We start from the raw sequence: 10,886 nt of genomic DNA, 5'->3' as shown, positions 1-10,886 counted from the left end.
TTTTCTTTTCTATTTTAAAATATTGCTCCACTGTCACTTGGTTTGCGCTGTTTCTGACAAGAACTAATTCTTAATCTTATGGCTCTCATTCTTTATACCTTTGTATAAAATGTATCTTTTTTTCCTCTGGCTGCTTTTAAGATTTCCTCTTTATTTCAATGTAACTTAGTGTAGTTTTCTTCATGTTTCTTTTCCTTGTGGTTCATTGAGTTTCCTGGATCTGTGGGTTTATGGTTTTCATTAACTTGAAAACTTCAGATATTATTTCTTCAAATATTTCTCTGTCCTCTTTTCTTCCCCTGTGAGGACTCAAATAGGCCCTTTGTAGTTGTCCCACAACTCACTGATGCTCTGTTCCTTCTTTTTTTTTTTCCAATCTTTTTTCTATTAGTGTTACATTTTTGTATAGTTTCTGTTGTGTCTTCAAGTTCACTAATTTTTGCATCTATGGTGTCTAATCTGCTGTTAAACTCATTCTGTGTATTCTTAATCTTAAGCGTTGTGTTTTTCAGCTTTTTTATATTTTCCATGTCTTTCCTTAGTGTGCTTATGTTTTAATCTACCATGTTGAAAATATGGAATATAATTATAATAATATTTCAAGTCCTTGCCTACTAATTCTCTCATTTGTGTCATTTATGTGTTGTTTTTGATCTGCTGATTTTTCTCCTCATAATGGGTCATATTTTCTTGCTGCTTCTGCATGCCTGGTAATGTTCCATTCAATGCTAGGCATTGTGAATTTTACCTTTTCGGGTACTGGATATTCCTGTACTTTATAAATATTCTTGAGCTTTGTTCTGGCATATAACTAAATTATTGAAAAACAATTTGGTCCTTTCGAGGCATTCCTTTAAGCTTTATAAGGGCAGGCCAAAGCATTCTTGTCTAGGGCTGAAATTTTTCCCCACTATTGAGATAATACCATTCATAGTACTCTGACCAATGCCCTATGAATTACAAGGTTTTCCACTCTGGCTGATGAAAACAGGAACTACTCTCAGACTATGTAAACTCCAAGGATTGTTTCCTCTGCTCCTTCGGGTGCTTTCTTTTCACACGTGTACTGATCAGCATGCAGAGAAAGACTTGGGGGGCAGGGGGTGCTCTGAAAATGTCCAGAGCTCACAGTCCCTCCCTAGGCAGCTCTCTGCTATTATTCTTCCCTGCAAACTCTGGCCACTTTGGCCTCCCCAAACTTCCACCTCTATTTCCTCAACTCAAGTAGACCACTAGGTTTTCTTGGGCTCCGCCCCCTGCACTGCAAATTAGAAGTTTTTCAGGCAGCAAAAGCTGCAGCAGTTTGGAGCCAGCCTCGCTGGTTTTCCATCCATCAGGAATCATTGTCCTGCCCTGCTTTCTGCCTAATATCTGTTATTCATGGTTTTGTATATTTTTTCCAGTTTTCCAGTTATGTAAGGCAGGAGGGTGAATTTTGTCCTTGTGACTCCATTTGGATGGAAGCACCAGTGTCATCTTCATCATTTTTAGGACTTTGGGTTTTTCTCTGAGTGCAGTGGGAAACCATGGGAGGATTCTGAGTGACTTTATCTGACACACATTTCATAGTTCAATATTAAGAGGGCTTGGCCCTCTTAATATTAGTATTAAGAGGGGTTGCCATATCCTGAGTCCTCTAATTCCTGCCAGCCATGTCTGTCCCACCAACACTTGCTGGGAAACAAGGCCCCCCCAGGCCCACTCAACCGTGTCCCTTGGGCCTCCAGACCCCTGCCCTCCTCCCAGGATTCAGTCAGTCTATTAAACAGAAGGGTGGGTGCATAGAAAACTGCTGCCAAGCCTGATCCAGACCAAGGTGGCTCTCAGCATCTACTGCACCTGCATCCATGAACACACACAAGGGCACCCAGGCGCACACACCCAGGAGCCCCTTTTCCATTTCAGAATCTCCTCCCACATCTCTGAATCCACGAAGAACCAGTCTTACGTAAATGTGCCTCAGGATTCTGCCCCCAGGGACAGATGGATGCCCCCCACCACCATCCTGCTCTGCAAGTCACAGAGCAGCCAGGCCGCCCTGGTGCCCAAGGAACACAAGACATTCATGGAGGAAGCCTACAGCGCAGGTGACCACTGGCCCCGGGGCTCAGGCAGGGCAGTCAGGTTCCAGCAGACCCCCTCAGTCCCTCCACCCAAAGAAGTCCTGGGGACGAGGGCCAGAGGAAGTCCACTCTCTGGGACCTTGGGGTGTCAAGAGGTGTGGACATAGTGCAGCTTTCAGCAGAGCCTCCTGCCCATCCTCCTCGGCCTTTTCATGTCTCCTGAGGCACCATCCAAAATGCCTTCTCTCATCTACCACCCTCCACTCTCCTTCAGCACCTTTCACACCTTAGAACCTCAGCTTACCCCTGGCCCTCTCACTGGAATGCTTTTCCCCTCATTCAAAGGATGACTTGCCCTCATCCTTCTAGGCCAACTTAAAGTGCCTCCTCCTCTGAGAAGACAGTCCCGACTCTCCACCTTAGTCAGGATTTATCACCCCTTCCCCTCTGTGTGCCCAGGGCCTTTTATACAACTCCCCAGTAATAACTCCCTAAAGTCCACCAATACTGGGTAGGGCTCCCTTGGACTGGAGGCTCCTTCAGAACAGAGCTGGGCCTTGACTCCCCTTTAAGCCGCACACACAGCCCTATGACCACACAGTGAATGAACATCATTGAATGTTGGGTGACTGGATGGAGGATGAAAGGATGAAGGAATGAATAGATGGAGGGACAGAGGGATGGGTGGATGGATGGATAAATGGATGGATGGGTAGATGAATTTTTAAATGGATGAAGAGTGGGTAGATGGATGAATAGATGAATTTATGAGTGGATGGGTAGGTAGATGGATACGTTTATTAATGGATGGATTGATGGATAGGTGGGTGATAGATGAATGGGTAAATGGATGCATGAAAAGGAGGATGAATCAGTGAATGGATGGAAATACGCATGGGTGAACAAGGATGCATTCCCTGCTTGCTTTCTTGCTTCTCATCTTACCTTGAACCCCGGAAGGACTGACAGAACAGTCAGGAGGCCCAGGATTTCCCAGTGTGTTCAGTTCCCAGCCCTCCCTTTCAGATCACTGTTTCCCATTCCCAGCCCTACCCCTTCGCTGCCCACCCAGCCCTGTTAGCACAATGTGACATTCCTACAGCACACCGATCCTCACACTTTCTTGCCATCTGCTTTAACCATCTGCTTCAAGACGCTCCGGGACCTGAATAGTTCAGACCCCCTCCACCTGAAGTACGTCATCGAAAAATCAAGAACGTGGCTCACGGGGACCCCAATCTGGTTCTGGAAACCATCATGACTACTTTGTAGACAACCTGGATGTGGGAACTGCTCGGGCCACTCAGGGCAGGCGTGGGGAGCAGAGGGAAGGCCTGGACCCCAAAGGGGGATCAAACCTTGGTTCCTCCAGACAGCAGCGCCATGATTTGGGGCAAGTCAATCTCATGTGTCCAATGAGCCAAGGGGTAAGGGAGGAAAGTGGACGGACACGTGTGCACCATCCTCTGAACAGTCTCTCGATGAGATTATTATGATCCCCAGAGATGAGGAAACTGAGGCTTAGGGAAGGGAAATGATTTGCCTAAAGTCACAGGGGATGGATGGTTGGGTAGATGATTGGGGGAAAGCTCTGTCTGGCTTTTTAATGAATGAGTGAATAAAAGAATGAATGGAGGGGCTTCCCTGGTGGCTCAGTGGTTAAGAATCCGCCTGCCATGCAGGAGACACGGGTTCAAGCCCTGGTCCGGGAAGATCCCACATGCCGCGGAGCAACTAAGCCCGTGAGCCATGGCCGCTGAGCCTGCGCGTCCAGCGCCTGTGCTCCGCAACGGGAGAGGCCACAACAGTGAGAAGCCCGCGTACCGCAAAAAAAAAAGAATCCACCTGCCAATGCAGGGGACACAGGTTTGAGCCCTGGTCCGGGAAGATATTGCCGTGGAGCAACTGAGCCCTTGCTCCACAAGTACTGAGCCTGCGCTCTAGAGCCCGCGAGCCACAACTACTGCGCCCACGTGGCACAACTACTGAAGCCCGCATACCCTAGAGCCCGTGCTCCACAACAAGAGAAGTCACCGCAATGAGAAGCCCGCGCACCACAACGAAGAGTAGCCCCCGCTCACCTCAACTAGAGAAAGCCCACGCGCAGCAACAAACACCCAACGCAGGCAAAAATAAATAAATAAAACAAATAAATAAATTTTAAAAAATTTATAAATGATATAACAATTTCATGGGATGATCAAACAGCATCACAGGGACCAGCATCACGTGGGGAGAGACCAGAGACCCCCTCACTTTCAGATGCCACCAAATGCAGGGCTAGGGTTTGCATAGACAGGGCAAGTGGGAACCGTAAGGCAGGCAGGAGGTACAGCACGAGCAAAGGCTCAGAAGCAAGAAGAATGATGACGGGTCTTGGACCAGTCAGCGGGCCGGGGATGCTGACAGGCACGTGCAGCTCTGAGCCTGAGATTGGACCCGATCTTCACCTGCCAGCTATGCATGTCGGCCTTCCTCGGTCTCAGTTTTCTATCAAAAAACCGGGTGGATGGTAGCCGTCCTGCCCACCAAACCAGACCACTCTTCCTTTCTGCCACCCGGGAGCTGGAGGAGGGCTACCGGGACGCGGCCAGCAACGTGCTGGTGGCCACCTGCAGGCACTGCTGGCGGCTGGTGGCCCAGCACCTGGAGACCGAGGTCCTGTCGGGCGTCCTCCCGCACCGCAGCCTCCTCTACGTGATGGGCGTCCTGACCTCTAACGGTATGTCCCGTGCTCAGGGCCTGGGCTGGGCCACCCTCTGTCCCCAGGCCAGCAGTGGGAGGGGGAGGTCATGAGGAGAGAGCAGGAGGGGGCGTGCAGGGCTGCTGATCCGCGGGACACACACAGGCTGTGCAACAGTGAAGCATCCCCGTGCCAGAGGGCCATGGGCTATGGCCCGAGCACTCCCGCAGCCCATCTCCCCTCGGCCAGCCTGGGCCACTTCGGGACTCCCAGGGTAGGGCACCAGCGGCTAGCCGAGCTGCCCATCCCCACTAGCCCGTGCTCCCGCTGTCAGCATTTCGACAACAGGCCTGGACAGAATCGGGACGGAGCGAGGAAGCCCAGGAGGCAGGCCTGCCCTGCCACGTGGTCCTCTCCCCGGATCACTGGCAGGCGGGGAGGCCAAGCTCACAGAGGCTGTGCGACGGGCCTAGGTCACCCAGCCTCACGTCCTGGGCCTGTGGGGTCCAGGTCTCTGTGTTTCCTCAGCAGCCGCTGCCTCTGAGCCACTGGAAGGACCGCCTGGATAGTGGGGGTCTCTGAGAACCCCCAGAGAGGACTTACAGGGAAGGGTCTTGCCAGCATGAGGCTCAGCTAATGTAGGACAGCAAACACTGAGCGCCTGTCACGTGCCCGGCTCTGCCCTCAGGAGCTCACAGCCTCCCAGGCAGGCACGCGCCAGCTCTCATCCCTCGCTCATTCATCCGTTCACAAGCATGAGCTGAGCTCCCTTCTGCCCAGCGGGGGAGGTACCGGGCGGCCCTGGTGGCCACAAGGGAGGGCTTCCCGGAGCAGGCAGCCAAGTCTGAGCCATGCCTTGAGGGATGAGTAGGAGTTTGAGGAGGGAATGGTGTGAGTACACCTCAGGGCCTTGGGGAGGAGCTGGTCAGCAGCCTCGGCGAGGGGCTGAGGTCAGGGGGAGGAAAGGGGCGTGGCAGGCCCTGCTCTCTACAAGGAAGCCTGGCGGGGAGGCCTCAGAGGCCGTGCTTGGGAGTGTGGACTCTTAGCTCGGCTTTGCACCCCGTGCCTGGGGCTGGCAGGCTGGGTGGAGGTCCCTCTTTGCCTTGGGTGACCTCCGAAACCTCCAGGGCCATCCCTGAAGCAGCCGCTCCCCCTGAGGTTGGGTTTCCAAAGTTCCGTAAAAGCTTGCAGCCTCCCAGTGTGCCCCTCTCTGAGCCTTGTTTCCCCACCCTTGAGGGGACCCAAGTACATCCCAAGCAACCATGCCCAGAGGGAACCCTCCATTTACCATTGGTGAGCCTGAGGTCCAGAGAGGGAACGTGACCTACCTGAGGTCACACAGCAAGTGTGGCAGGGCCACAACTCCAGACCAGCTTTCTGGACCCTGAGCCCAATTCTGGCTCGCCATCCTCTGAGCTCACCTCCCCAATGGAGCCAGAATAGGCAGAGGCAGGACATCAGTCGTCTCCAAGGGATGGGGGAGATGGAGCCCAAGACCCGGTCCTGGCCATGGACATCAGGTCTGGCCTCCAGGGACCCGTCCTCCGCCCCACAGAGGAGATCTTCAAGGAGAGAGAGAAGGCTTGCTGGGAAGAGCAGCTGGCCCAAGTAGGGAGGGAGCTCTGCCACAAGCCCTTCTGCCGGGATGATGGGGGATGGGAGGCACCCGTTCAGCCCTGGGAGGAGGGAGGAGATCAGGAAGGGAGGGGAGGGAGGGGACAGAGGGGGAGGCAGGGCGAGGCTGTCACAGATGAGTAACAGGTTTGGAGGGGAGGGGACTTGACCACAGTCATGGGACTGGTCTCTGTGGAGTTGGGATTTGAACCTTGGTCTCTAGGCACCTGGCACAGGGTAAGTGTCCTTCCCACCCACCCTGGGGGCTGGATCTGTGACTGAGGGGCCCAGAGAGGATGCAGAGGCCAGATCTGAGACCAAGGGAGGAAAGAAGAGGTCGGCGTGGACTGAAGTTGCCACAGCCGAGGATGGTGTCGTGCTGGTCCATCTCCGGCCACACACCACGTGAAGGCTTTGTGTGGTCGGGAAAAGGGACATGGCGCCCTGGCAGACCTGGGTTTAAGTCCAGATTCAACCAATCACAGCTGCGTGTCGGATGACCTACTTTGCCTCTCCGTACCTTAGTTTCCTCGTCTGTCAAATGGGGGTAAAAGTACCAACCTCAAATGTTCGTTGTGAGATGGCAGGAAATAATCCAAGTAGTGTTTGGCACTGTGCCTGACAGACAGGAAGCCCTCACTCCCTACATTAGTTATTATTATCATATAGTAGCAGCAGAATAGTAGTAATTAAATGGCATTTAGTGGAAATCACACCAGCAGCAGCAGCAATACAAGTAATTAATAGAAAAATGAGACAGAAAATCACAAGGACACAGAAGACTTGAACAACGTAATTAACCAAATTGATCTAATTGACGTTCCTTTCAAATGTAAATAGAACATTCACCAAGATAGATCATTTGCTGGGCCATATATCAAGTTCCAATAAATTTAAAAGGACTGAAATCAAACAGAGTACATTCTCTGCCCAGAACATCAATTACAGAACGATAGCAAACATACATCTGGAAAAATTCCAAATATTTGGAAGTTAGACAACACTCTTTTAAATACTCCATAGGTCAAAGAAGAAATCACAAAGGAAATTAGAAAATACTTTGAACTGAATGATAAGTAAAACACAATATGAAATTTTGAAAATCTGTGGGGTTCAACAAAAAACAATGCTTAGAAGAAATTTATATTTTTAATGCCTATATTAGAAAAGAAAAAAGTGTATAAAATCTATTTCCTAAACCTCCACTTTAAGAAACTATCCCCGAAAGTGCAAATTAAGTCCAAAGTAAGTAGAGGGAAGAAAATAATAAAAAGTAGAGTAAAAATCAAAGAAATTTTTTAAACGGACAAGCAGTAGAGAGTGAATAAAACCAAAAGCAGGTTATTCAAAAAGATTGATACAATGATAAGCTCCTTGATAGGCTGATTAAGAAAATAAAAAATATTCAGTAACAGCAAAGAAAGAATATCACTGCACATCCTTTAATATGGAATGGTAATAAAATATGATTCCAATAAATTAGGCAATTTCGATTGAATAGACTAACTCCTTAGAAAACACAAACTACCAAACTGACGCGAGAAGAAACAGAAAGTCTGAGAAGTCCTGTATTAAAGAAACTGGAGTCATATTTTATAAACCTTCCCACAAAGAAAACTCCAGGCCCAGATACTTTGCTGGTTAATTTTCTATCACAAGTTAAGGCAGAAGTAATACCAATTCTATCCAAATTCTCTCAGAAAATAGAGGAAGAAGAAACACTTCCAAAATGTTTTCATAAGACCAGCACAACTCTGACACCAAAGCCAGACAAAGACATTACAACAAAACTACAGACCAATATCCTTCATGAAGATGGACTCAAAAGTCTTTAACAAAATATTAGCAAAATAAATCCGGCAATATACAAAAAAGTCCACACACGTTCAGCAGCATGGAATTTCTCAGATCCCAGTCCTTTGGGGCTTTTAACGGAGGCTTTGTTAATAGACACGATTAATGAAATCACTGGCCACTGTGATTAAAGTCAATCTCTAGCCCCTCTCCCCTCTCTGAAAGTTGAGGAGTGAATGAAAGTTCCAACCCTTTAACCATGACTGGTTTCCCTGACAACTTGCCCCCATCCTGTGGTTACCTAAGAGCTTTCCAAAAGCAGAACCGGGCTTGTTATGAACAACAAAAGACACCTTTACTGCTCCAATCACTTAGGAAAGGGTTTTAGAAGTTCTGTGCCAGATGAAAATAGAGATGAAGACCAAATATATATTTTTATTATAAATCACAACATCACAAAGAGAAAGGCTCTCAACAAAGTAGGAATAGGAGGAAACTGACATCTATGAAAACCCTACAACTAACATACCTAGTCACAAATAAATGAACACCTTCCCGCTAAGATCAGAATAAGGCAAAGATGTCCACCCTCTCCACTTCTGGTCAACCTTGCACTGAAGTCCTAACCAGCGCAGTAAGGTAAGAGGAACGGGAACTCAGACACAGATTGCAATGGAAAATGTAAAGCCAGCTTTCTTTGCAGACAACATAATTGCATACACAGAAAATCTCACAAAAGTTTGTTTTTTAATGCTAGAACTATTAATTACTAATAATTGAATTTAGCTAGATCTCAGGATACAAAATCAACATGCAAATGTCAATTGAATTTCTATATACTAACAACAAACAATTGGAAAGTAAGGTTTAAAAACACAATGACACAGCCACATGAAAAACATAAGAGACTCAGATAAATTTAACAAAATATGTTCAAGATCTTTACCAACATTGCAAAGAGAAATTAAAGAAAACCTAAATAAATGGAGCTATATGATCATGGATAACAGGAGTCAATGATGTTTAGATGTCAGTTCTCCCAAAGTTGATTTATAGATTCAGTGCAATGCCAATCAAAATCCCAACTAACTTTATTATAGAATTAAACATAATCTATAAGTTAAAAGTTTATATGGATATTTCAAAGGACCTAGAATAGCCAAAACAATCTTGAAAAAGAGCAAAGTTAGAAGAATTACACTACCTGATTTCAAGATTTCCTATATAGTTATAGTCCACAAGACAGTGAGAACTGACAGAGATTAAACAAATAAATCGATGGAACAGAATAGAAACTCCAATATAAAACCACACTCATATGGTCGATTAATTTCTTTTACAGTGGTACCAAAGCAATTCAATGGGGAGTCTTTTGAACAAATGGTTCTACAACAATTGCGTATCTAGGAGGAAAAAAGAACTTTAATGCCTGTCTTTAACCTTTCATGAATATTAATTTTGAGATGGACCCAAGACCTAAATATAAAAAAACGAAAACACTTCTAGAGGAAAACACAGGAGACAATCTCGCCAACCTTGGGGTAGGTAAATATTTCTTAGGACCCAGAAAGCACTTATCATAAAAAGAAAAAAAGAAATAGATTAATTAGATTTCATCTAAATTAAAGCTTCTGCTCATCAGACAATACTGTGAGGAAAGTGAAAAAAGGGAAACCACAGACATGGAGAAAATATTCACAAGACATATATCTGACAAGGGGCTGTATTCAGAATAAATGAAGAACTCTTACAAAATCAGGGAGAAAAAGACAAACAGACCAATTGCAAAAGTGAATCAAAGATTTAAATAGGTATGTCACAAAGGAAGGCATATGAATGACCAAAAGCCAAAGAAACAACAGTCAACATCTTGAATCCTCAGTGAAATGTCAATTAAAACCCGGAGAGCTGCCACTACCCACCCAGGACAGAGCTCAAAGGAAAGAGAAAGACTCGACCAAATGCTGGCGGGGAAACTCACACTGCTGGTGGGATGGTGAAACCTCCTTGGAAAATCGACATTGTCTTATACAGTTATGACTCACCAGTTCCACTTTTAGGTATTAACCCCAGAGGCATGAAACATTCGTACACAAAATTACACATACAGGCATGTTCCCGGCAGCCTTACTCATAAGAGCCTCAAACTGGAAACAACCTGTACTAGGCAGACTCATTCCCTCCCAAAGATCCACCTGAGGAAACTAGAGAAAGAAGAGCGAGTTAAACTGAAACCAAGAGTGAGTTAAACTGAATTGGGAGGTTGGGATTGACATATATACACATATGTATAAAATAGCTAACTAATAAGCACGTGCTGTATAAAAAAATAATTAATTAAATTAAATTTTTTAAAAAACTGAAACCAAGCAGCAGAAATGAAATAATAAAATTCAGAGCAGAAATAGAGAAGTGAACTTGAGAATGCATGCAAAAATGTGGACGAGGACTTCCCTGGCGGCACAGTGGTTAAGAATCCGCCTGCTGTTCTGTGTCCAGAACTCGGAGGACATGCGGTGGAGGTGGGCGAGCATCATCTCCTGGCCTGTGGCCAGAGGGCGGACAAGGCCAAGACCCGCATCCTCCCATGGGTGGACAAGGTCTTGTCACGGATGATTTTCTTCTTCCACTACAACTTCTGGGTGTGACCCCCCGTGGCCCCCTGAGCCCACCAGAACCGGGGTCTGAGAATTCCAGACCTTCCAGGGCCTTGAAGCCCACCTCCCCACTCC

At 47.1% G+C, this 10,886-nt stretch overlaps 1 protein-coding gene across 1 annotated transcript in view; it reads left to right on the top strand.

Moving 5' to 3' along the window:
* The first annotated feature begins 4,526 nt into the window (after window positions 1-4,526).
* The window catches only part of LOC117308654 (maestro heat-like repeat family member 5), a 30,435-nt gene continuing 24,075 nt past the window's right edge, over window positions 4,527-10,886 (top strand). The window contains 4 exon segments of the mRNA XM_073794255.1: window positions 4,527-4,839; window positions 6,302-6,354; window positions 10,654-10,687; window positions 10,690-10,796. Of these exon segments, the coding sequence (XP_073650356.1) occupies window positions 4,527-4,839; window positions 6,302-6,354; window positions 10,654-10,687; window positions 10,690-10,796 (507 nt within the window).

The sequence above is a fragment of the Tursiops truncatus genome, chromosome 17 (assembly GCF_011762595.2).
Source record: "Tursiops truncatus isolate mTurTru1 chromosome 17, mTurTru1.mat.Y, whole genome shotgun sequence".
Classification (NCBI taxonomy): Eukaryota; Metazoa; Chordata; class Mammalia; order Artiodactyla; family Delphinidae; genus Tursiops; species Tursiops truncatus.
This window is presented reverse-complemented; position numbering and strand designations above follow the sequence as displayed.